We start from the raw sequence: 27,535 nt of genomic DNA, 5'->3' as shown, positions 1-27,535 counted from the left end.
AGAGTGCTTGCTCACTGAGCTACAGTTGATAGCATTTTAAGATGTAACTCTTTCGAGTACAAACACATTTCCATCTGTTCCTATTCAGATGAAGTTACATTGTTTTTTCATAGTTTGCCATTGTGAGATTTGAACTCTTGATCTTGGGGTTACAAACCCAGTACCATAACCACTTGGCCTTCATCTTTTAAAATAAACATTTGAAATAGTGGATGATACAGAGCTATGAGTAAAAAGTAAAGCAGTGATTTGTTTTAGATTATCCTAACAAAGCACTGACATGAGTATAAAGAACTTAATGGTCTTCTTCTATACTGTAAACCTCTTCGATTCTAAGGGTTTAGAGAAACCATTTCACCCATGGTATTTCATCACCCTGGGAAGTCTAAATACATAGGATAGAATCCACGACAGTTATCTGCAAACTTAATGAGCCAAATAATGCTTTTTACTCCACATGTTATGTTCTTGGGTTGGAGCTGTGGCTGGTTGGTCATGCATCAAATCTGATTCCCAATTCTAAGCCAATTACTCAATCAAAAAGCTAGAACTATTCAGATTGTTGCTGGGTTTTACAAGAATGATTTCCAAACAACATTTTTGGTTTTAAAGGGCTATTTCATAATTTTTCTTCATGCAGGATATTGCATTGTACTTCAAAAAAATTGTGAAAGGAACCAGAAATATGTTTGGTATGGATTTGAAATGCAGTTAAATGCAATTGCTAATAACTTTGTTACAGAAATGTAAGATGAGTTATGAATGATTGCTCAGCATAGAGGGGAATGAGCCGTGCAATGGTATCATTACCCCCTGACATAGATGTCTGACATCTTCTCTCCTGTCATGAAAGCATCATCTTCAAGAACAACGTCATCAGTGTTCCAAATAATAACACGCAGTTCATAACTGGTTAACAACAAACAAAGAGGAATTAGAAAAAAAAACACTTCACAACCCCAACACAGGTCACACAGTTGTACATACCCCCTGACAAAAATGTCACTAGATTTCTCTCCAGTGAAGTAATCATCGTCTTCCAAGATAACCTCATCTGTATTCCAAACTATCACTCTAAGCTCATATCTGGCAAGGAGGAAGGAAGACAAGGTGAGATGCTGAGGCACAAATAATACTGAATGCATAACACACCTTTTGCATTCTCTCCAGTCAGTGTTAACTTGGCACACGCAACAGTGATTCTATTGTTTTCATTGCAAATAAAAACTGTTGATGGGTTTCTTGCAGGGAAGTAGCCAAAGGAATAAAAAACAAATTTTGAAACTGAAATAGGGTGTGCTACAAAAACGTTATCAAAGTGCCTCTAAAGTGTATTCGTTATCGATTTCTTATACCACTTTCTTACAGTACTGAACTACTCTATTTATTGGGCTTCACAGCAACAGAAAAAACTTAAACATGAAAGCACAGGAAGCAGGCAATAACAGTAAAATTGATCATTTGTTTCATTGGTACTTTTACAGTTACATCAACATTAAAGCATCAACATTAAACTTTAATATTTTAGTTACTTCGTTGTTCAGCAGTTACCAGAACAAACCAATCAATACATAGGAATGTTGAGTCCCCAGTCTAGTTTTATTGAACGCGGTGGGTGAGGCTTTGATAAAATAAAGGAAGTCATATTTAAAGCAATAAAGTATCAGTGAAGAATTAAAGAGCAGAGATTATCTATACTGCTTGAAAAATAGTCTTGACGTTACTCCAATACTTGGAAATTTGAAATATTTTAGTGTTTTTTCGTCTTTTTGTTAGAAACTATATGCAAGTAAATGTCTCCACACTGCAACTACAAATCAAACCATAGAAAAGTGATTGGTGGAGCTACAGATTGAAAATTCCTCATATAAAATATATTAATAAGGATTGAGTGTGACACTGACTGAATATGGATTGATACCAGCACCCAGGTACTGAACACTCAATTACCATAAACTGACTTTTCTTGAACTTCGGTTGCTAGGAATGGATGATTGTACATTCTTGAAGTGGAGTTGAACTTCACTCTCTAGAAATGCAAAGTGATCTTTTAAACCAGCTCAGAATGTAAGGAAAGATCCTGAGGACATGGGTGCTCACTGAAGTTCATCAATTCCAGTGGAGAAAAACATTTCCCAGTCTCTGGAAAGTCAATGTTCCAGGTAGTCGAAAACACATTATAGAAATGGATGTAAATTGAATACTATAATGGATTATAATTCATTTCATTCCTCTGTAACAGCTATATCAGAATGTACACTTATCTGCATTTCCTCTTCAACCCCCTCACCCACCCCCAAATGAGAGTCCTTAAAATGAAGATAGCACACCAACAGGATCATTCTCTAAGTTCATTTGCTTATGATTCCTTCAAGCAAATTTAGTCCCTGAGACACAGACAATATTTTACCATATATTTAGATCCAGTGGATAGAAGTTTCACAGAATCACAGAATTTTAACGGCACAGGAGGCCATTCAGTCCATCATGTCTGCACCAGCTCTCCAAATCAGCATTATGACCTAGTGCCATAGCCCTGCCTTTTCCCTGTATCCTTGCACATTGTTTCTATTCAAATAATCATCTAATGCCCTCCTGAATGCCTTGATTGAATCTGCCTCCACCACACTTCCAGGCAGTGCATTCCAGACCCGAACCACTTGCTGTGTGAAAAAGTTTTTTCTCATCTCACATTTGTTTCTTTTGCAAATCACTTTAAATCTGTGCCCTCTTGTTCATGATCCTTTTACAAGCAGGAACAGCTTCTCCCTATCTACTCTGTCCAGCCCCCTCATGATTTTGAACATCTCTATCAAATCTCCTCTTAGCCTTCTTCTCTCCAAGGAGAACACTCTCAACCTCTCCAATCTGTCCTCATCACTGAAGTTTCTCATCCCTGGAATCATTCTTGTAAACCTCTTTTGCATTGTCTCCAGTGTGTTCACATTTTTTTTATAATGTGTTGCCCAGAACTGTACACAATACTCCAGCTGAGGTCTAACGAGTATCTTATATAAATTCAGCATAGCCTCCCTACTCTTGTACTCTATGCCCCTATTAATAAAGCCCAGGATATATGCTTTATTAACTGTCCTCTCCGCTTGTCTTGCCACTTTCAATGATCTATGCACATATACACCCAAGTCTTTCTGCTGCTGCACCCCCTTCAAAATTTCACCCCTTATTTTATGTTATCTTCTTCCTTCTTCCTACCTTCTTCTTCCATGTTCTTCCTACCAAAATGCATCACCATACACTTCTCTGCATTGAACTTCATCTGCCACCTATTTGACCACTCCACCAACTTGTCAATGTCCTCTTGAAGTTCCATACCGTTCTCCTCACAGTTCACAATACTCCTAAGCTTCTTGTCATCTGCAAGCTTTGAAATTGTCCCCAGGATCTAGATCTAGATCCAAATCTAGATCATTAATATATATCAAGAAAAGCAAGGGTCCCAATACCAACCCCTGGGGAACTCCACTACAAACCTTCCTCTAGCCCGAAAAATATCCATTGACCGTTATTCTCTGCTTCCTATTTTTCAGCCAATATTGTATCCATGTTGCTACTGTCCCTTTTATTCCATGAACAATAACTTTTCTCACAAGTCTGTTGTGTGGCACTGTATCAAATGCCTTTTGAAAGTCCATGTACACCACATCAATAGCATTACCCTCATCAACCTTTCCTGTCACCTCTTCAAAAAACTCCAGCAATTTAATTAAACACAATTTCCCCTTTAGAAATCCATGCTGGCTCTTTGCTATCAACCTTTTTTTTCCATATGACTGCTAATTCTATCCCAAATAATTGTTTCTAGAATCTTGCCCACCACTGAAGTTAAACTGACTGGTCTGTAATTGCTGGGCTTATCCTTGCAACCTTTTTTGAACAAGGGTGTAATGTTTGCAATTCTCCAGTCATCTGGCACCTCCCCTGAGTCTAGGGAAGACTGAAAGATTATGGTTAGTACCCCTGAAATTTCTACTCTCACTTCCTTCAATATTCTTGGATGCATCTCATCTGGTCCTTGTGTCTTGTCAACTTTATGTAACGACAGTCTATCCATCACTTCTCCTTGTCAATTCTGAACCCTTCTAGTGACAGAGTTTCCTTGTCTGTCACCATGGTCTGGGTAGCATCTACCTCCTTGGTAAAGACGGATGCAAAGTGTTCATTTAATACCTCAGCCATGGCCCCTTCGTCCATGTGTAAATTCCTTTTAGGCCTCAGTCGGCCCTAGTCCTCCTTTTACCACCGATAAACATATAAATAGTAAAAGGAAGACTTTGGGATTCCCCTTTATGTTGGCTGCCAGTCTTTTCTCATAATCCCTCTTCGCCTCTCTAATATGCTTTTTCACCTCCCCTCTCAACCTTTTGTATTCCTCTTGGTTCTCAATTGTATTTTCTACCTGACATAAGCGCACTTTTTCTTCTTTATTTTAATTTCAATCTCCTTTTTCATCCAGGGACCTCTGGATTTGTTTGCCCTACCTTTCCCTTTCAATGTAATATACCTTGACTGTACCCGAACCAATTCTTTTTTGAAGGTGGCCCATTTTTCAGCTACAGTTTTTCCTGCCAATCTTTCATTCCAGTCTATCTGGCCCAGCTCCGTTCTTGCCCCATTGAAATTGGCTCTTGTCCAGTTAATTATTCTTACTCTGGATTGCCAATCGTCCTTTTCTATCATCATCCTAAAACGTACGATACAATGATCCCTGTCTCCTAAATGTACCCCCACTGACACTTGATCTACTTGGTCATCCTCATTTCCAAAAACCAAACAGAGTGCGTCTTTTCTTGTTGGATTGGACACATAATGCTGTAGAAAGTTCTGCTGAGCACAATCTAGGAACGATTGCCTCTCTCCGTCCTTTACACTATCACTGTCCCAGTCTACATTCAGGTAATTAAAGCCCTCCCCCAACACTATAACTACTTTATAATGCCTGCACCTCTGTGTAATTTCCCTGCAGATTTGTTCTTCTACACCCTTCTCACTAGTTGGCAGTCTATAGACTACACTGAGCACTGTAATTGTGCCCTTTTTGCTCTTTAGCTCGAGCCAAATTGATTCTGTCCTTGAACCCTCTGGGACATCCCCTTTCTCCAGCTCCGCAATGCTCTCCTTAACCAATACTGCCACCCCTCCTCCTTTCCTATCTCTTCTGAACGCCTTGTACCCGGGAATATTTAACACCCAGCTCTGCCCTTCCTTGAGACAGGTCTCTGTTATCGCCACAATATCATATTTCTACATGACAATCTGCACCTGTAACTCCCCAATCTTATTTACTATACTCCGTGCATTCACATACATGTAGAGTAACCCTGATTTAGATTTTGTCACTTTCTCCCTTGCCCCGACTTTACCTATTAAGCTACTATCCTCTGTACTAGTGCTATCTGTCCCTCCCAATATTTTGTGTACCCTGGTATTCCTCGCTAATATTTTTTCTTGGGTCCCACACCCTACCGAGTCAGTTCAAAGCCCTCCCAACAGCATTAGCAAAATGGCCCACAAGGAACTCAGTCCGGGCTCTGTTCAGGTGCAACCCATCTAGATTGTACAGGTGCCATCCCTCCCAGAGCCAGTCCCAGTGCCCCAGGAATCTAAAGCCCTCCCTCCTCCATCATCTTTCCAGCCACGCAGTCATATTCCTTATCCTCCTATTTCTGTACTCACTGGCACATGGCACTGGGAGTAATCTGGAGATTACTACTTTTGAGGTCCTGCTTGTTAATTTTCTACCTAGCTCTCTAAATTCTGATTTCAGGGCTACATCCCCCTTCCTACTTAAGTCATTGATATCAATGTAGACCATGACCTCTGGCTGACCCCGCTCCCCATAAAGAATGTCTTGCAGCCACTCTGTGGCATCTTTAACCCTGGCACCAGGGAAGCAACATCCTGGAGTCACATCTAAGGCCACAGAAATGCCTGTCTGCTCCCCTAACCAATGAGTCCCCTATAACTACAGCTCTTCATTTCTTCTTCCTCCCTTTGTGTACAGCCGAGCAGCTCGTGGTGCCACCAACTTGACTCTGACTGCACTCCTCTGAGGAACCAGCACCCTCACCAGCTTCCGAGATGGAAAACTGATTTGTGAGTGGGACCCCAGGGGGCTCCTGCACTGCCTGCCTACTTCTCTCGGATTGCCTGATGGTCACCCATTCCCTCTCTGTCTCCAGGCCCTTAAGCTGCAGTGCGACCATCTCTCTGAACGTGCTATCCACATAGCTCTCAGCCTCGCGGATGCACCACAGTGACTCCAGCTGCTGCTCGAGCTCTGAAACCCGGAGCTCAAGTTTCTGCAGCTGACAGCACCTTCTGTACATGTGGGCAGCTAAAAGACACCGGTAGAGTCCAGTACTTCACACATATTACAGGACGTGCATTCCACTTGACTGAGCTGCCCTGCCATGTCTTAACCCTGCTTCCCTTATGTTAACTTTATTCTACTTTGGCTTATTTATATTACTTTATTATATTGATCCTGAATTTCCCTTATTCTTGGTGCTTCTGCAGTTAAATCCAAGTATAGCAACTTGTTTAAAAATACTACTTTTCTAATTTACTCACCAGGTTCTGAGCTGCCACTCTTCTGTCTGAGGAAAGGTAGAAAAAGAAAGGAGTGCCTCCTCCCTCCTCACCGAACTCCCTCAGTCACCAAACCCCAACTGAAGCACACTAATGCAGCCAAAGATTGCACCCCAGGGCAAATAAAGTCAGCACAAAAGATAGCCTACTTTTATACTCTCTGAACTTAGCCTCTGGAAACCTGATTAAGCCAGTTATCTAATTAACTAGTTGCAGATATTAGCAGAGCCTGTGTGAGCCCTGTTTTAAGGCTGGACTAAAACTCACCTTCTTCCAACCTTAACAACGACTTTTAATTAATTGCTAAATTAAAGAAAGACTAGACTTTAGATGGAATTTAACCATTGACTTAAATCTTAAACTCTCTTAGTCACCAAACTCCAACTGAAACATTCCACTGCATCCAAAAACAGCACTCCAGTTTAATTAACTTAAGATGTTTAACTGGGAATTAAACATTTGGAATTTGGCGTCACTGTGTATAAATTCAGGCAGCTAAAGCTGAAGCAATATATGGCAACACACAAATTTCTACCCCTACCTAACTAGATAATCAGGATTGCTTAAATATATGATCCCCCAGACCATCTTGATAACAGATATCTCCTTCTTGCACTGGATCATCAGGAAATGGAATTGTAACATTTTTATGTGTATTTTTTGACATCCACAACCTTTGTTGCTACGGATACAGCTCTCTGATATCTTATCTGTCCTGCAAAAATATCAAAGACTGGCAATGAAGCGGGATTGCGGATGGAACAACATTTGGTTGGAGAAGCTTTCAGCAAAGCAGTAGAAGAGTTATGAGTTTTTTTATTTGCTAAGAAATAGTTTTAGAAATCCAGTCTTAGTGAAAAAACTGTACAGGTGGGTGGACTAACCTTTGAAGATTGCTGAATCAACAGGTATTATTGGGTGACTGGGAGAGTATAGTCATGACTGAGAGTTTTCCTGTGTGTATGTGGACTGGCTATAGATATCTTTCACTGCTAATAATATCCTCGATGTTGCTGATAACCTGGCTGTTAATTAGGAAGTGGGGAAAAGGAAAAGGGTGATCTTTTTGATGGAAACAGGCCCAGGAGCGTATGAAACACTCAAGAATTTGCTCATCTCACTAAAGCCAAAAGGCATGCTACTGGCACACATTCTGTGTAAGCCTGAGCAGTACTGCAGTTACAAGCCGTTAGAGATTGCTGCAGGCTGTTGGTTTGGAACAATGAATCATTTGTCCGGTGAGGACACTGGCGACTTTATTATAGCTTTGAAAAAGCTGTCCATTCATATTAATTTTGGAGAATTCCAAGAGAGCATTGTGGGTCAGAGTGCGGGACAAAGTACTCTCAGTGAAACTAGCAAACTGATTCAAGGATATAATGTGCGCACTGAGAGCAACACAGGACCAGTTTATTGCAGGCCTTGTCCGGTGCCCTATGCTCTAAAAGAGAAAGTAGAGCAAGAACTGAAGATGCTTGAGCCTGGGGACTTGGGGCCGAATCTTCCGAGTGGTAGCTATCACTGTCGGATTGCCATTCAGCTCCTATTCTCTTAGATTGCACCAGAGCCCCATGCTCCTTGCCCAGCCTTCCGAACCAGTCCTCCTCAGAGTGTACTTGTCCGGGAGTCCTTCCTTTGGTAATGCAGCAGTGTTGGGGAAGCTGAGCCACAACCCCTTTTTCTGCCATATTCTGCTAAGTTTAAATATCCCAAAGCCACTTAGACAAGCTACGGAGAGAAAGTAAGTGTGTAAGGTAAGTGGTGAGGGGATAGGATGAGTTGGGGAGGTGGGGCTGGGGAGTAGTGGGTCTGGGGTTAGTTGGGAGGTCAGAGGGGGTAATAGAGGTTCAGGGTCAGGTTCAGGTTCAGGGGGTAGTAGAGGTTGAGGTGTTGTGGGGTAGTTGGGTGGTTGGTGGGTGTCAGATCAGGAGGTGCAGTCCGGTCGGGGGTGGTGGGGCATTGTCTGGGGTCGGGGGGTAGTCTGGGGGTCAGTGCAGATAGTGAGTCAGGGGTGGTTGGGTTGGCGGGGGGGTCAGAGGGTAGTTGGAGGGGGTCAGGGCGATAGTGGATTGGGTGGGTAGGTGGGGTGGGCAGGTAGTTGGGGGTGGTCGGGGGGTGGGTGGTAGGTGGTCAGAGAGGTCCAATTGGGGAGTTGGGGTCCAATGGGGAGTTGGGGTCCAATGGGGAGTTGGGGGAAGTGTTTTAGCAGTATAGTTACCCAGGAGTTAGAACTGGTTTTATTTCTATCTAACTTTTCCTGGGTAACTATTCTGGTAAGTGAGTTTGAATCATCCAAAGTCTCCGACTTTAACTCAGGGTTTACGATGGTTCTAGATGCAGGGTGATTGCCCATTGGGGGCTCAAACTTCCTGGGCAATTCCCTTGTAGTCAGTGCATGGGGACTTCAGAGTGGTCCCCCAGTGTATCTTGGGGGTACCTCCGGAGTACAATCATGCAGAGATCTGAAGTTCTGGGCTATTATATTTAAAGTAGAACAGAGTAATTGAGCTACTCCTATAGTGGTAATACATGGGTCTATTTCAGTTTCATTGTCTGCCATTTGGTGCTTCTTCAGCCCCTGGAATTTTTCAAGGGGTAATAAACTAAATCTTGCAAGGAACTCAGGGAGCAGTGTGCCATTTGGGTGACATACGTATCTCAGCTCCAAACAGGCAGGCCCATGAAGACAGGCTGAAAAGGGTGCTCCAACATTTGGCAAAGTATAGAGTTCAGGTGAAGGGACACACATGTGAAATGTTTCAAAACTCTGTAGAACATTAGGTCACAGGGCAGACAAAGATGGGTTACATCCAACCAAGAGTAAGGTTCAAGCAATAAGAAATGCTTCACACCCTCAGAATATCTCTGAGCTCAGATATTTTGGGTTTGGTGAATTACTGTGGTAAATTCATTCCAAATTTGGCAACTTTATTGCACCCATTGAATGAACTCTTAAGGAAGGGTGTTCTATGGAACTGGACAAGGCAGTATGACAGAGCATTCTGGTTGTGCAAAAGTAAATTGGTAGATGGTACAATGCTTGTACATTCCAATCTATGCAAAAAGATTAGGCTAGCATGTGATGCCTCTCCATACAGAGTAGGTGTTTTGATCTCACAAGTGTTGTATAATGGTGAGGAGACTGACTGGATTTGCCTCATGCACCCTCAGTGCCAGTGAGCAGAATTATGCCCAGATAGAACTTGAAGCATTGTCTTTGACTTTTGGAGTGAGAAGGTTTCATAAATACATAGATGGTGATTGTTTCACAATCAAAACTGATCATAGGCCACTGATGACTATTTTGTATCCTGAAGTCTCCAGTATCCACTTCAACTGCAACCTGAATGCAGAGAAGGGCTTTGATTCTGTCTGTTTATCAGTACAACATCCAATACAAACAAGGGGAAGATCATTGTAATGTTGATCTGATTTTTAGATTACCATCTTCCTCAGAGGTGGGGAGCTACAGCCCAACAGGAAAAATGTATTTTTTTTTCACTTGTCGATGAGTTGCCAGTCACAACAGATGACATTGGTGGAAGAATTGTAGGGACCCTGTATTGGTAAAGATAGATAACTACATCACAAACCGGCAGCCAACACAGAGACTTGGGGTGAGAAATCAAACCATTTTTTATGAGCTGTCCATCGATAAAGGTTGTGTTATGCAGGGAGCCAGAGTTGTACCTCGTGAAAGGTACAGATCACAGTTGTTGTGTGAGCTTCATGATCAACCCCTCAGGATGAGCTTGACAAAGCGTCCAGTGAGAAGCTATCCTTGGTGGCCAGAGTTAGATAAGAACATGGAAGACAGAGTGAAACAGTGTAGAGTATGTCAAGCTGTAGAAAAGAAGACACCATTGGTACCTTTGCAACCATGGAAATGGTCAGCTAGCATGTGGCAGAGGCTGCACATAGATTTTGCAGAATTTGAAGGGTAATGGCTATTCATTGTGATAGATGGTCATTCAAAGTGGGTTCAGAGGTTTCTGATGAATTGAACAACAACCAGCAAAACTCTAGATAAGTTGTGTAATTTGTTTGCTGCTTATGGTTTTCCAGAGGGAATTGTGTCCAACAATGGACCTCAGTTTTGTTCAGAAGAGTTTGTAAATTTCATGAGAATGAATGGGGGTCAAACACATTCGAGTTCCACTGTATCATCCTGTTTCAAATGGAGCAGCAGAGCACATAGTACAAACTATTAAGTATGTTCTTGTTAAGCAAATGTTAGATGCAAATTGGAAGAAATGTCAGTGGTCTTTGAATCACAAACTGGCAAATTTTTTATTCATTTATCATTACAAACCTCACAATATTATTGGCAGAACACGAGCTGAATTGTTTCTTGGAAGACATCCTAGGATGAGGTTTTTATTGCTGAAGCCGCAGTTAGCACAGTCAACAGAAGAGAAACAAACCGGGCAGAAATAGAATCATGATAGGGGTAGATTGAGAGAAAGAAGTCTGAACCAGACGTTGAATGAACATCATCACAAGTGGTTGAAGTGGTTACCATTAAGAGTCATGAAAATATGTGGTCCTCGCACATATTTGGTCAAGGCACCTGCTAGTGGAAAAGTTAGGTTTGTACCTATAGATTATGTTTTACCTTTAGAGGTTCATAAAGAAGAAGGGAGTTGGGAAGAATGAGTCTGATTAATTGGAAAGTTGGGATATGTGTAGAGTATCAATAGTTAATCCAACACAAGTTGTATCTGAACCTAGTTCGGATCTGAGCCAGCATCAGGCAGACGTGTCTGATAAAGTGGAAATTTCAATTGAAGGTCAAGGGAAAAATCAGTCTTTGTTGGAGAAAATTCCTCCTCAGACTCAGGCAGAGATGGATCCAAGTATGAAAATCAAAATAAAAAACAAAAAATGTACATAAGTTGTATAGAATTTAAACATTGTGCAATTTTTTCATTAAATGAGTGGTGTAATAGTGTAATAGCACCCTCTTGTGACTATTTGTGTATGTATGTATATATAGTCAAACCAGAATAAACTAGTTTTAGTTGGTACTTGATTTTACATGCGGCCCACTGTCTCTTTCTTGTCTTGCAAAGATATCACAAGCTCTGGATGGCAGGATACACAAGATACTTATAAATGCACATTGTTCAGAACAAAATATTTCATAGTTTATGGGAATCTATTCTACAGATTCAGAGATTTTTAAATCAAATGCATTGTCATTTACAAAAAGATGAATGGGGGCAACCAAAGCCAAAGTATCAGAGCTGGACTGATTGCAGATCTGTTTGAATAGATCCAAAATTAGTTCATTTTTGTTAGAATGGGTGGGGAATATGCTCATCCCTATTCCGAATCAGGGTGTGAGAAATAAAGAGATAGTAGTTGGGATGATACTAGCTACCAAACAAAAACAAAAGCTGTTGTCATTTGACAAGCTTGTGAAACTATTATCCAAATGAAAGAGAAGGGAACATTTATCTCAACAGAAAAGGCAAACTGGATGAAATCCATCCCAGTTTAAAGCACTTGGTTGCAATCACCGTAGGAACATATTAGAAAAAAATAAACAGTGTTGTCCTTATGATAATTACTGAGCTTCCTTTCTTTGGGGAGGAAATTACCTATGCCTCTCATTGTCTGTGGTGTCGATTCTACTCCAAGACGCTCTTACTCTCTTGCTTATCTCTCTCAAATTGAAAAATTATATGCTTAGACTTGGATTCCAGAGAATTAAATAACCTTATTAGTGATTAGAAATTAAAACAAATAAGAACTTATTCTGTTCAAATTGACCCTGAAGTATAATGCACTGAACAGCCATTACACAAGAATATCGATGTCAGTCGACTTCCTTTTCAAGTGATGCTTATGAACTCCTGGAGATAAATGTGTTATTGCAGAAACAGCAACAAAAGAAGAATATTATAAAGGTGCGATCAAATATGCATTAAAAGAGCAGTTGTACTGAGCTAAATTTGTTATGGTGTATGAGAAATACTTTACTTCTTTGGTTTCCGTGGAGATATGTCAATTGGTGCTCCTGGCGCAGGCATGTCCTTTGGAAACATGTCAACGAACAATTCAATGCGACCCTGAAAATTGTGCGAAAAGTGAATTTCAGATTAATTATTTGTAGTTGCCTGCCTAGCTGTAAAATTCTCCATAAAACCTCTAGTGTTGGGGCCGGCTTTGGGGGCTGTCCTGCATTAGGAAAGTGGGGCCTCCGGTGATGAAGGACTAAGCTTTCCTTGTGGGGCATGGCTGAGTGTTACTACTTCTCCTGAGCCCACCAGCAAACTAAAAGATTATGGCCTGAGTTTCACATTGGGCGTGCTCGCCAAGTCGGCGGGCCCAGAAGTGGATGCTAAATGCGCTTCCAGCTGTGATCCAATTTCATGCTGGTTGATCATTAATTGGCCAGCCAGTGTAAAACGTGCTCTGAAAAAGCCTCAGCGCTACCAAGGGGTAGGAACAGGGCAGGCGCCAACAAAAGCGAGGGTGCGGGTGGTCGCTTCTAGCGGGCTCCCTGAAGGCAGACACCTGCTGCGGAGTTGCCTCGGGGAGCTGCAGACCTGGACAAATTAAAATGAGACAAAAGAAGTGCAACAAATTGTGTCCATACAGCACATTCAAGTGCCTGATGGCAGAACTCAAAAGACATCAGTCCCCAGATATCATTCTTTTTATCGTATTTCACCCCGGACGTTTCATCCCGCCTTGGATGAGGGTTTTGTTAAAAATGGGTTGCCCGCCAGCCTGTTTTGCTCAGACGATGAGTGTGAAATCGCACGGGCAACTTAAAATTGTGGACAATAGGGGTTTTTAAAGGCCTTAATTGGCCCTTTAATTGTCGGCGGACGTTGCTCCGACTCCTCTGTGTGCCCGCCCACCTCAATATTGCTCATTGCAGTGCACACTGATGTCAGGACACATACCCGGTGTCATTTTGCACAATTTCACATGCGTTTGGGTCAGACACAGGCCCACACGATCAAGGAAGATCCTGGCCCATCTGCTTGAATCTCTTTTGGCTTCAAGTTCCTCTTCCCATTGCTTTCACCTGACAGGAGAGCTCCAGTGGCTTTTCTGCTCAGGCCAGCAGTAAGAATTGTAGTCGGAAGCTGACATACCTATATAAAGAAGGGGTCCGCAGCTTTGCGCTGCTGCCTGCTTTGTAGAGTTTTAAGTTTTATACAGGTAAAATCAGCAGGCTCTAGAGATTAATTAGAATTTCATATTCATATATATCTTTAAATTTATTCTTGGGATGTAGGCATCACTGGCTAGGCTAGTGTTTATTGCCTATCCCTCATTCAGAGGGCATTTAAGAGTCAACCATGTCGCTGTGGGTCTGGAATCATATGTATAGAGCAGACCAGGTAAGGGTGGTAGGTTTCCTTCCCTCAAAGGGACATTAGTGAACCAGATGGGTTTTTATAACAATTGCTTTATCAGACTTTTAATTCCTGATTTATATTGGATTTGAATTTCACCATCCACCATGGCAGGATTCGAACCCCGGTCCCCAGAGCATTACCGTGGGTCTCTGGAATACTAGTCCAGTGACAATACCACCAAGCCACCACCTCCCCTGTTTAGTTATGGGTCCATTGCTTATTAATGCAGATTAGTCCTCAGCTGAAGGCCACCCCCCCCCCAACGCCCCCAACCCCACTGACATTTGCCGAGGTAGCAACAGTCACATCAAAGTGTACAAAATTCACACGTGTCACATGGGTGATTCTTCACGACTGTGACCACTAACTGGCACTGTTTGTTCTTGCCATAGGGATGTGAACAAAATGTTGCTGTTCAGTCTTTAGTCTGAAGGTGGTGGTGCTCTTTCCATGGAGTTATTTTGGACATTTAATTCACAATATCAATTGGTATCAATCATAGGCTTTATTCATGGATTCTTTGAAAACCACAGCTCACTGCTAGAAATCTGAACGAAAGCATGGAGCTGAATCAGGTTGGGTTTAGATTCCTGATTAACAAAGCTAAAATTGGCCCAAAATAGGAATCAAACTTCAAACTCCGCTGTATTATCTATGGTCCTGATGGGGAGTTTTGGCTGCTGGGAGCGTGCAATTGAAATTTGAGTGGATGCTGTTCACAATTTTCCAACTCATTCTGATTAGAAAATGGTAGGGGAGAATTCTGTCCTCTGTTGGGTGGGCTGGGTGGGAGTGGGTGACCCACCGCCATTTTACATGGGTGGGCTAATTAAGGCCCGCCCAGCGTGACGCACACCCGGAAGTGCTCAAGGCTACCTGTGCGGGCTGTGGGGGGGGTGGTGTGTGGAGGAGGGAGAGTTGGGGCCTGTGTTCTTTTGGGTAATAATCTCCCAAAAGAATGAAAGAGCGCAGAAATCTCCCCGAGGCACAGAACTGCCTCAGGGAGATTAAAACATGTATAAGATAAAAACAGAAAACCGCGGATGCTGGAAATCCAAAACAAAAACAGAAATAGCTGGAAAAACTCAGCAGGTCTGGCAGCATCGGCGGAGAAGAAAAGAGTTGACGTTTCGAGACCTCGTGACCCTTCAACAGGACTTGAAATGTCAACTTTGCTCTTCTCCGCCGATGCTGCCAGACCTGTTGAGTTTTTCCAGGTAATTCTGTTTTTGTCTCAGGAAGATTAACTTGATCGTGAAAAATTGAAAAAAACGAATAGAAGAAATTATTCAGACATGTCCCCTCATGTGACAGTGTCGCCTGAGCTGGGGCATGTCTATGAATGTTAATAAAAATTTTTGTTAAAGTTATAAACCCTTCATGAAACCTCATCCCGCCCGTGGATGAGGTTCCATGAAAAATGCGAAGGCCGCCTGGGCTCTTTGCCTGCCCCCCCTCGCCAACCTTAAGGTTGGTTGGGCAGCCCTGATGAGTACTTCAATTAGTTGATAAATGGCCTTAACAGGCCTTTGATAGATTGGCGGGCGCACAGCCGACTGGTGCGTGCCCACTGAACTGAAGATCCGAATGACGCGCGGTGATGTTGGGACACGTGCCCGATGTCACCACGCGTCATATTATGTGTCGGTGAGCGGGCCCCGCCCCCAGCACGCCGATCAGAAGATTCTGCCCATAGTCTACGGCCCTCCAATTTTTGATATGCACTCTTGGTGGGCAAGGCCGGGGGCTCGCTTATAAAATTACCCCGCGCAGTTTTTTTCCCCAACGCCTTCTTCACGCCTCATTTTCTGTACCTGCTCAATGCCTGGTTTCTCGGGGTTTAGCAGAGGCCTGGTTTCCACATGTTCCGGAACCAACTTGCAGCCAGCTCGCGGCACATCCCCCCAGTGGTGTAGAACAATTAGGGATAAATGCTCGTCGGTCTCTTTCTTTATGCCTGATTAGGAGAAATGGGAAAAAGGTCAGTCCAGTTGCACTGACTACACTTGCAAATGTCGGTTCCAAATATTCTCCAGGGGGTAAATTTGTGAGGCTGCGGTGCTGCTAAAGGGCCTCAGCTGGCTGGCTGCGCACATTGGGGCAACTGAACGGTCGATATTTAAAAAAAAAAAATAAATCATTAACATTTCCGGAATGAGAACGTTTTAACGTGTACAAAGCAGGAAAAATTCCACAATCCAGGACTCCTGCACCCTTCCATCCTCATGGCTGCCTCGCGCTGACACCAATAATTCAGAATGATCTATGTTACAACCTGTAACAAAATCCCTTACGATACTCATGGGATAGTAAATTAGAATGAATCCAGAACCAAAATGGATTACTCAAGCTTCAAACTTCATAGCGCTGAAATTAAACACAACAGGACTAGAGTGTGAATACTTACTGTAATGGTAAGAAGTTCCTTCCTTCATTATTTTAGTAGAGGTGCGAAGACTATTTAAAAATAAATAAACACCTCTGCTGAAGCAGCAGGATGAGACATTCAGAGTAATGCCCTAGACATTCATACCTCAGTGACCCATGGCACAAATTCAGAAGTTATATCTTAAACATTATGTTATATATGAGATACACATCATCTCGATTTTCAAAATACAAAAGCATATTACTGCAGGTGTTGGAAACCTTGCATAAAAACAGAAAATCCTGGCACGCTCAGTAGGTCAGGTGGCATCTGCAGAGGGAGAAACAGAGTTAACGGACTGGGTTTTACTGGCCCCAGGAGGCTGGGCAGGGTCGGGGGGGAGGTTGGGCAGGGTGGGGGGGGAGGTTGGGCAGGGTCGGGTGGGGGGGGGAGGTTGGGCAGGGTGGGGGGGGGGGAGATTGGGCAGGGTGGGGGGGAGGTTGGGCAGGGTGGGGTGGGGGGGGGGAGGTTGGGCAGGGTGGGGGGGTGGAGGTTGGGCAGGGTGGGGTGGGGGGGGAGGTTGGGCAGGGTGGGGGGGGGGGAGGTTGGGCAGGGTGGGGGGGGGGGAGGTTGGGCAGGGTGGGGTGGGGGGGGAGGTTGGGCAGGGTGGGGGGGGGAGGTTGGGCAGGGTGGGGTGGGGGGGGAGGTTGGGCAGGGTGGGGGGGGGAGGTTGGGCAGGGTGGGGTGGGGGGGAGGTTGGGCAGGGTGGGGGGGGGAGGTTGGGCAGGGTGGGGTGGGGGGGAGGTTGGGCAGGGTGGGGGGGGGAGGTTGGGCAGGGTGGGGGGGGGGAGATTGGGCAGGGTGGGGGGTGGAGGTTGGGCAGGGTGGGGGGGTGGAGGTTGGGCAGGGTGGGGGGGTGGTGGGTTGGGCAGGGTGGGGGGGGGGGAGGTTGGGCAGGGTGGGGGGGTGGAGGTTGGGCAGGGTGGGGTGGGGAGGTTGGGCAGGGTGGGGTGGGGGGGTGGAGGTTGGGCAGGGTGGGGGGGGGGAGGTTGGGCAGGGTGGGGTGGGGGGGTGGAGGTTGGGCAGGGTGGGGGGGGAGGTTGGGCAGGGTGGGGGGGGGAGGTTGGGCAGGGTGGGGGGGGAGGTTGGGCAGGGTGGGGTGGGGGGTGGAGGTTGGGCAGGGTGGGGGGGGGGAGGTTGGGCAGGGTGGGGGGGGGAGGTTGGGCAGGGTGGGGGGGGGAGGTTGGGCAGGGTGGGGGGGGGGAGGTTGGGGCAGGGTGGGGGGGGGAGGTTGGGCAGGGGTGGGGGGGGAGGTTGGGCAGGGTGGGGTGGGGGGGAGGTTGGGCAGGGTGGGGTGGGGGGGAGGTTGGGCAGGGTGGGGGGGGGAGGTTGGGCAGGTGGGGGGGGGAGGTTGGGCAGGGTGGGGGGGGGAGGTTGGGCAGGGTGGGGGGGGGGAGGTTGGGCAGGGTGGGGGTGGGAGGTTGGGCAGGGTGGGGTGGGGAGGTTGGGCAGGGTGGGGTGGGGGGGTGGAGGTTGGGCAGGGTGGGGGGTGGAGGTTGGGCAGGGTGGGGGGGGAGGTTGGGCAGGGTGGGGGGGGGAGGTTGGGCAGGTGGGTGGGGGGGTGGAGGTTGGGCAGGGTGGGGTGGGGGGTGGAGGTTGGGCAGGGTGGGTGGGGGGGGAGGTTGGGCAGGGTGGGGGGGGAGGTTGGGCAGGGTGGGGTGGGGGGGTGGAGGTTGGGCAGGGTGGGGTGGGGGGGGAGGTTGGGCAGGGTGGGGTGGGGGGGTTGGGCAGGGTGGGGGGGGGAGGTTGGGCAGGGTGGGGGGGGGGAGGTTGGGCAGGGTGGGGGTGGGGGAGGTTGGGCAGGGTGGGGGGGGGAGGTTGGGCAGGTGGGGGGGGGAGGTTGGGCAGGTGGGGGGGGAGGTTGGGCAGGGTGGGGGGGGAGGAGGTTGGGCAGGGTGGGGGGGGGAGGTTGGGCAGGGTGGGGGGGGGAGGTTGGGCAGGGTGGGGTGGGGGGGTGGTGGGTTGGGCAGGGTGGGGGGGTGGAGGTTGGGCAGGGTGGGGGGGTGGAGGTTGGGCAGGGTGGGGGGGGAGGTTGGGCAGGGTGGGGGGGGAGGTTGGGCAGGGTGGGGGGGTGGAGGTTGGGCAGGGTGGGGGGGGTGGAGGTTGGGCAGGGTGGGGGGGTGGAGGTTGGGCAGGGTGGGGTGGGGGGGTGGTGGTTGGGCAGGGTGGGGTGGGGGGGGGGTTGGTAAAATCATGGGTAGCTGTCGGATCGGCCCCCCAGCCACATCCTGCCACTGGGGAATTTTAAGAATGGTGGGACTGGAACCGGACAGACTGACCGCCCCTAGGAGGTAAACAGCTGATTTACATATGAAAAGATTCCATTAAAGGCCATATTAACAAGCTGTCGGCAACACCCCCCCCCCACCCCCCCCACTGTGTGAGGAAGCCCCCAAGTAAATGGAGGCGGCCTCCCAGCAGCGGCTGCAGGGGTTGGGGGTTGGGGGTTGGGTGGGGGGTGGTGGTGGAAAGGTTTGTTAAAGCAAAGACGCGGCCGCGCATGCAAGGTAGGCAGTCCCCTCGAGGCCCCAGCGATTTTGTGGGAGAGGTTTCTTCTCCAGTGCTCGGCCCTCTAAATAATTAGCTGCTGCCCATGAAGTTCGGCGGGGGTGGGGGGGAGGTCCTGACAGAGCCTGTGCATGCCGGTGTCATGCATTCCCTTCTGACTTCGGGCTGGCCGCCCAATCGGTAAAGATTGGCCCAATGTTTCGGGTCGATGACATTTCATCTAAACTGGGAAAAGCTAGAGGCGAGCAGCTTTTAAAGCAACGGCAGAACCTGGGGGCAGCAGGGGAGGGATAGAGGGATAGAGCAAAAGGGTCTTTGGTCAAATGACAGAACTGTTATTTTCATACCATTTTCATCCTCGATCTCCGTGGGCCCTGTAAAGACTCTGTTGGCAACCTTCACTCTTCCTCCTGGTCCGAAGTGAGGTCCATCTACTTTCCCTTCTTTACAAAGTTTGGTCAGCATCTGTGTAGGTTTCACGGGATCTCTCCACATGTTGTATCCATGGCTGTGTACAGGAAGAATACATCAGTAAACATCACCAGCCTCTAATGTCCAAAAGTTATAGAATGTAACCAACTGTCGCTGCTCTGTTCTCACTAAGCTGATGGTATATTTTATTTGTCTTTTAGAGGACTCCTATAGTTCATAATGTGTTCCTTAGGTTGGGCTTATTTAACACGGGTATGAGACTGTCTCCCTGTGGGGGTCTTACACTTCAGTGTTCCTTCTGCTCTCTCAACCCTATTCCCACTAAACCTTTGATGACCCTTCTTCTCTTCCTGGCTCCCACATTAACGGGTATTGTTAGTGGCTCTCTCCCTTCAGGTTCTGCAGCCCTCTCCCTCAAATCTCTCATCATCGCCCCTCTCAAAAAAATAAACCCTCGACCCCTATCCTTGAAAACGGCTGGCCCATCGCTAACCTCCCTTTTCTCTCCAAAATCCTTGAACATGCCATCACCTCCCAAATCCAAAGCCAAACTCACTTTTCCTGGATGGATGTGGACGAAGAGACGGAGGCAAAGGAACTGAGAGAATGGGATGGAGTCCTGACAGGAAGCGGGGGTGTGAGGAGCTGTAGTGAGAGAATGGGCTTTCCTGGAACTCCATGGGCTGCAGCTTGCCTATGTCGGATGGGTTGGGTGCTGCCATTTCACGTGGGCGGGCCAATTAAGGCCCGCCCAGTGTGACGCACGGCTGGTAGCGCCCAGCGCTACCTGTGTGGGCGGTGGGGAGGGGGGGGTGGTGGTGAGGGAGAGTCGGGGTCTTGTGCTCTTTTGCGCACACCTGCAGAAATCTCACAGAGCTGCCTCAGGGAGATTAAGTTGATAGTTAAACTTTTTAATAAAGGAAGAAGTAAATTATTTAAACATGCCCCATCATGTGACAGTCTGCAAAATTTAATTCGTTATTTTATCAAGCCCGTGGATGAGGTTTCCTGAAAAACGTGAAGGCTGCTTGGGCTCTTCACCTGTGTGGCTAACAAGTTTCATTGGTTTTTTTAATGGCTTTAATAGGATGTTGACAGTTCAGCGGGCGCGAGGCTGCCTCCGGTGTGCGCCCACCGAACAAAATATCTAGATGATGCTCGATGACATCGGGACACACGCCTGATGTCATCGTGCATCATTTTACACATCGGCGTGTTGGGCCTGCCCCCACATGCCGACAGCAATACTCTGGCCCATGTTTGAATCCCTCCAATCAGGTTTCTGCCCCTACCACAATACAGAAACAGCTCTTATCAACGTCACAATTTACGTCCTGTATGGCCCCTGACAAATGCAAACTATCCCCCCTCATTCTTCTCAACCTGTCTGCTGCCTTTGACGTGGCTGACTACATCACCCTGCAATGTGCATGATAGCTTAATGATAACGTTATTGGACTAATAATCTAGAGACTTGCACTAACAATCTGGAGACAAGTGTTCAAATGTTAAATTCTCATTCTCATGTTCATGGCCTTGCCTCTCTGTTTCTCTGAAACCCCCTCTAGCCTCAACTCTTCAGGGTATCTGCTCTCCTCTAATTCTGACCTCTTAAGCATCTCCAATTTTAATCACTCCACTAATGGCGACAGTGTCTTCAGCTGCTGGGGCCTAAACTCTGGAATTCCCTTTCTAAATATCTCCTCATCTCTACCTCTCTTTGGTTCTTTGAGACACTCATTCAAGCCTTTCTCTTTGACCAAGATTTTAGTCATCTGTTCAAGTGTCTTCTTAAGTGACTTGGTGCCAAAATTTGCTTTATAACGCTCCTGTGAAGCCTTAGAGGTTTCCTTAGGTACTTTTATATTTCAGCAGTGCTACAGGGTTCCCTGACTGGATCTGTTGCTGTTAGCCATTGGCCTAAGGTCCAACTGCTGGGACTCACTAAAACCAATGGTCTACAAACTTGCTAACAATGCAACTATTCTTACTGAGTCACTACTGTAAGGTTCCTATGTCATGAAAAGAAATCCACCATTGTATATATCAAAACTGTATTCTTTTTGCTATCTTAAAAATGGACTTCCTGCTGAACAAAAAAAGGGGCTGCTACAAGTCACATGACCACAGGATTGTCCCTTTGTTCTGGAAGCTACCAACAGCAATTACAAGAACAAAAGGATTCCTCACACCTCATTGTACAGGCCCCTTGTAATCATGAAACCAGAAGATTTGCACATTGAAACACATTATGCCTGCAGAGCTATTAACAAACTCATCTCACACCTGGGGCTGTCCAGGTCCATTTCAAAAGCTGACCACTGAGGGGCAAAGGGGCATTATTTGCATCTGATAAGCTTACCCCTCTAGCGGAGTCAGAGGGTGTGGCTAAACAATGGCTTCCTGACACAAGACCCTCAATATAGATTGTAATTCTTTCAAAAACTAATGGCTGGGACATTATCACTCCTGAAATCAAAGCCAGTTCCAGATGTTGGATAAATACCCCTTTTGAAATCAGTGTGGAGAGAAAAGGTCAGATAGCTTGAGTGACCATTTTGAAACCTCTATATTCCTTTTGAACATACAAACATACGAATTAGGAGCAGGAGTAGGCCATTCGGCCCCTCGAGCCTGCTCTGCCATTCAACAAGACCATGGCTGATCTGACTGTAACCTCAACCCCACATTCCTGCCTACCCCCGATAACTTTATAATAGAGTCTAACAGTTTCCCTACCGCTGAAATCAATCTAATAGGCCTGTAAACCAGATGGACTTGAGTTTAGCTTTCAACTCCAGGTTTTATTATTTGTGGTTAAAGTCCACCAACTGTCACGGTAGGATTTGAACTTGTGTTTGCAGAGCATTAGCCTGGGACTTTTGATTATCAGCCCAGAAAGATTACTGCTAAGCCGCTGTCTCCAACCGAGAACTGAGAGTCCCTCAGGCTGCTGCTTTAACATTAACAGGAAAGGGCTCTGACAGCCTGGCTGAGCTAACAGTCTATTACCATCTCTCAACTCCGTGAAGCCTGCTTGATTTTAAGTCTCTGATGAATGCCTGCCAAGCGGTCAAGGCACAGAAACCCTATTGTGTTGCAGTGTCATTTGTTTCAAGGATTTTCATATTGTCATCTCCGACCAGAAGCTCGCCGGTACTGAACTCTACCACAAAGGAAACACCCTCTGTCTCTGACTTCTCGGACTCTGTGGAAATCATGTGAATCAATATCCATTTCTGTGGTTCTTGTGCTGTTACTATTCATATTTGTAAAACTCCTTTCTCTTCCCCCCTGTTCCTGTGTGTATGCAGTGGAGTGGGAAGTTGCGAACACGTCTCCCCTGGGTTTTGAATGTGGAATGAACTAACCTTCTGAATTGATCATAACGTGAGCTGGCTGTGAACCATTAGTAAATTGGATCACACAAACTGAGGTTTTGGAAAAACACACCACCACATACTTAAAAAATAATTCAAAACACCTTCACTTACAGGCAGTTGTGAGAGGAAAGAAGCACAATGTGCCTGTCTCTCCTGTCTGTAACACTACATAGAAATATATATAGAAAACATATAAATGCAACAACACAAACAGTCCATGCCAATGTTTACACTTTATGCAAGCAAATAGTTTAATCACATTTACCTACTCTGCTCCCATATCCCTTCATCGTCTTTTCCTTCATCCACCTATTTAATCCAAACTTTAATGTTGACAGACGTTGGGTGGAATTGTCTGTGCCCACTGGCGTCGGGCGTGTTTGGTGGTGTGAGCAGACAATATGGCGAGAAGGCCAAAAAACGTTTCACGACGTCGCGAAACCCAGTTTGCAATCGTCCGCACTGCCCGTCAACGGTGTGCTGTGTTTCCTGCCTTCGGAAGCTGGGAACTTCATTGTAATACATCTGCATATCGTTATAAGCCCAGTTAACAGAATCATCCCCTCCAAGCTGGACCATCTGGTCACAGCGGCGCGTTTCACAACTGTATATAAGTGATGCGCACCTGGTGAGCTACACTTCCCTCAGCACTTTGAGGTTTGTTTGCCTACCTTGCTTCGGGCAGCACTCGCAGTCATCAGCGCCAGGCTTCGCAGGCAGCGCCACATCACTTTTAGGGGGCTCATGGGCAGGTCTCCAACTACCAGACCAGCCCTAAGGCTTTTCAATGGCCAGCGCTTGCTTGGGGAAGGGGGAGAAGTGGCCTTAGGCAAGGGAAGAGGCTGCAGGGCGAGGGCTGTACTGGGGAAGAGGGGTATCCCAGGGTGTGTGTGGGGACATGTTGTTCTGTGTAAGATGGTGAGGGCTGAAGAGGCAGTCTCCAGAGGAGATTAGACCAGATGGAGATGTGAGGGTGTGAGAGAGAGTCAGTGGTGACGTCTCTTGAGCTGGCAGTGATTGAGGTGCCTTGGGATGTGTGATGAGCTTGTGAGTGTGAGAGTTTAGAGTGATGAGATGGTTGCCCTATCCTGTTGGCACAGATGAGATCATTTACCCACATTCTGCATTGAATGGCCAACTTCTGTGCACCATTGGTACTGATCACCACTGTCTTTGCCTACCAAGCCGGAGTGGTGAGATTGCTGGACCTCCTGCGGCCAGAGCAGGGGTAGAGGACATCGCAGTGGGCCTTCATGCACCCAAAAGGCGTTCCAGGGACGCATCACTGAATTGGGGGCTGCAGTCTTCTTGCCTTTTGGGGCCATGTCTTCTGTGCAGAGGGGGGTTTCCCCTCCCCATCTCATGCAAGAACATCCTGGCCTGGCTTCATCACTTGCAGTCTATCGTGTGCACTAGGATTACTGTCAAAGTTCTATCCTTGTTTCATCCTTAGTTTCAAATCACTCCATGGCCTTGCGCCTCTCAGAATCTGTAATCTCCTTCAGCTCAACAACCCTCCAGGTATCTGCATTCCTCTAATTTGGGCTCTTGTGCATCCCTGATTTTAACTGCTCCATATTGGTGGCCGAGCCTTTGGATACCTAGGCCTTGTTGATGTTGTTGTTGTTCTTCTTCTTATTCCTATTGTTGTTGGACTGCTCTCATTCCTCTGCAGGTATGCTGAGCATCTACACAGTGCAACCCTGCACAGGGACTACATTATTGTCCCTCAATTTTTGAATCAGATTCGGAGAAGTTGAAATTATGATAATAATGGACGGAGACGACGACTATGAAACTGGGTGAAATTAGAGCTAAAGACTAAGCTAAAATTCTCCTTTTGGTTTCAATAAATAAAGGGAATCATTATCCTATGTTTCCACTGTATGTAACTTTACACAACAGAATCCAGCAATTGACTAAAAAATAAAATGAAGTCTCCCTCAGTAGACAGCAACGTTAACACCCATTTGAGCAAAGGTAATTTAAAATATGTTAATTAAGTTAAAGGAAACGTTAAATTACTCACAGAGAATATTGCTGTGCAATGCCACACGTTGCTCTGTGTTTGCTGTAGTAGCGGTTTTCTAAATCTAGTTTGGTTTCTCCAATTAGATCATCTGTCCCCACTAAATCCCAGTCAAATATAGCCACTGTCAGCATAGACTCCATTGGAAACGTGACTTCAATATCGAAAGACCTGTTTGAGCAGATAAAATCTTATGATGCAACTGATTGAAGTAACAAGTGATTATTAGAGTTCCAATGTTTGGATGCTAACTGCTTGGTACAAAGCAAATTCCCTTACGTAAATGAAACCACACTCCATAATATCAATTCAGAGATCCTAGGGTGCAAATTCTGGAACGTTGCTGTTGTAAGTATGGTAGGGTAGAACTTTGTCCTACTGCTTAGCTTCGGCCAGGACCCCATCCCAAGTCCCTTGGAACTGAGTCAATTCCATATTGGGGAAAAGCTTCCATCTCTTTAGTGATACCCAGTGTGAAGGCTGGAAACTTGGAATGGCATTCTGCAGGCATGTCAAGAGGGGGAGCCAGAGTTATGTCCTGGCCAATGATTAACAGAGTTTACTTATTTTCTCCGACCTGAACTTAGGTTTCAAGTGGAGGGACTCAGTTTGCACCCTGAGTTGATTACAAAGCTTATGCTTGATTTCAACAGATGTTGGTGCCCCTGGGGCTATCAAGGTGGCATTCGTGGACTAGCCCAGGAATATTCCTCAGATGCCCCCAAAACTATCACCATGTTGTAGTAAATTAACAGAAATAACCCCACCCCACCCTCATGCTTGGGATTTCCAATGTATTGATTAGCAAGACGGAAATTGGCTGATCTGGGGTCATTGCTTTCTCTAAGAAAGCTGTAGCTTTAGTGGTGGGATTAATGCCACAGGCTATTTGGCCCATGGTCTCTCTGCTGGCTCCTTGACAGAACAATCCAAAGCATCCCACTCAAATGTCAATGGTTTCTTAATGAAGTGATAGCATAGGGTGCTATGTGTGTGACAAAACCATAAAACTGCTCAACTGCTTAAGAATAGGTTTATAGTCTTGTTACTTAGAACACAGAAAATCTTCCTCCTTCATCGGTGGACTCATCAACACGACTTACTTGCCAAAGACAGGATTGAGTTGTTTGGAGATGTAGTTCTCCTTGTCTCTGATTTCTGTCTTGCCTAGTTTAATGACAATGTATGGATCCGCTTTGCCATTGATGTCAGCTGGATGCAGCTCTGTGGCCTAAATGGATGGGTAAAACAAAAAAAAAACCCAAGAATCAAGAAGTCAGCCAGCTGAAATTTGATGAGTGACCAAGAATTAAAACAAACGACCACTAGCACCGTAACTCAAACATAGGAAACGAGAAATGAGGGATCTCGAGTTGGTGGTTCTGCTGCAACTATAGGCACTTATTACTCAATTTTAGATGACGAAATAGTATTTCGTGTTTAACCAAGTTCTGCCATACAATTAGACTAGTAGCCTATAGTTGTAAAAGGTTTTCTGTCTGAAATGGCCACAGGGCTTCTCCCCATTGCCCATTGTAGCTTAGGGTGGAAAACTGAAAAAAAAATCTCTGTAAATAACTGGTCCGGCAGAGATTTTGCTGATCTTCCTCATCACTTCACTTTACTATGTTTTGTGGTTGGAGTTCAGAAAATAAAGATCTGGGGTTCAGTGAGGGAACCATTGTAAATATCTCCTTGTATCACATTATAATTCATTTAGCAGTCAGACTATGTCCAATCGTCCTGACTGAGACACCAGGATCCCTGGAATTCAAATTGTTGTGTTACTGGGGCCACCATCACAGTTCAGGGTAAAAACACCATGTGAACTACATCTCCCAACCTACAATGTTTAGGTAAGATGGGATTCAGGTTGGCACTTGGGGTCGAAGCAAGAATTTCTGCAGAATCCGCAAATCCGCTGATGTGGTGAGTTTTGCATGGTTGTTATTGATTCAATGAATCATTTAAATAAAGATTAAATACTGAATAGATTTTGAAAGAAATAATTACCATTTTGGATGATAAGCAGAATATGTTCAAATTTTATGGCAATAATAAATACCCACAAAAATGAAACCCAGTACCATCTTTTCCATGACTTGATTGGTAACCACTTACCCTTACTACATACACTCTGACTAAAACATTGACAAGATCATTGTTTGGAATTCCTTGGAACATTCCAAATGTAGGTTCATAACCTGCTTCTCGAGCGACATCATCTGGTAGAGGTACTTTGTACACACAGATGGAGCCCTGCATTGTATTTTTGAAAACAAGAGATTTCATAAGACAACACAATACTGAAAAGAATTAATAGTCTTACAAGTGAGTGAATATATATAAATCTATATCAACTTCATCGTTCGAGGTAATATATGTCTAGTTACTTGATGCTGCATTCTGTTAAGCCACTTTATTTGCAGAAGCTGACCAAAATGATAATCTTAGTTATTTTTATTCAAAATATGGTGTATTCTACTTAGCTATTGAATAATCTTAAATGTTATAAAGGGAGAATATCTCTATACATCTTACAGTCCAGAGCTTTCTCTAGTGTGAAATCAAAATACCCCAATAAAAATGGTGTCATGTTAGTGAATGATCTACACTCTTTTTCCAATTTCTTAATTTCCTTCAAACTAACTAAGCAACTAGCTATTGAAGCATATTGCACATGACAATTAAAAAAAAAATCTTTCACAGGATGTGGGCATTGTTGGCTAGGCCAAAGACCCATAACTACCCTTGAGAAGGTGGCGGT

At 45.5% G+C, this 27,535-nt stretch overlaps 1 protein-coding gene across 2 annotated transcripts in view; it reads right to left on the bottom strand.

The window, feature by feature from the left end:
* Positions 1-27,535, bottom strand: part of otofa (otoferlin a) — a 480,240-nt gene that overhangs the window by 43,720 nt on the left and 408,985 nt on the right. For both annotated transcript variants that reach the window (XM_041188008.1, XM_041188007.1), the window contains exons 37-43: positions 26,890-27,027; positions 25,872-25,999; positions 24,769-24,939; positions 19,272-19,432; positions 15,803-15,945; positions 12,595-12,683; positions 988-1,086 (exon numbers count right to left, since the gene is read on the bottom strand). In XM_041188008.1, coding sequence (XP_041043942.1) covers positions 988-1,086; positions 12,595-12,683; positions 15,803-15,945; positions 19,272-19,432; positions 24,769-24,939; positions 25,872-25,999; positions 26,890-27,027 — 929 coding nt within the window. The remainder of the gene's footprint in view (positions 1-987; positions 1,087-12,594; positions 12,684-15,802; positions 15,946-19,271; positions 19,433-24,768; positions 24,940-25,871; positions 26,000-26,889; positions 27,028-27,535) is intronic.

This window comes from Carcharodon carcharias, chromosome 5 (genome assembly GCF_017639515.1).
Source record: "Carcharodon carcharias isolate sCarCar2 chromosome 5, sCarCar2.pri, whole genome shotgun sequence".
In the NCBI taxonomy this organism is placed as follows: Eukaryota; Metazoa; Chordata; class Chondrichthyes; order Lamniformes; family Lamnidae; genus Carcharodon; species Carcharodon carcharias.
This window is presented reverse-complemented; position numbering and strand designations above follow the sequence as displayed.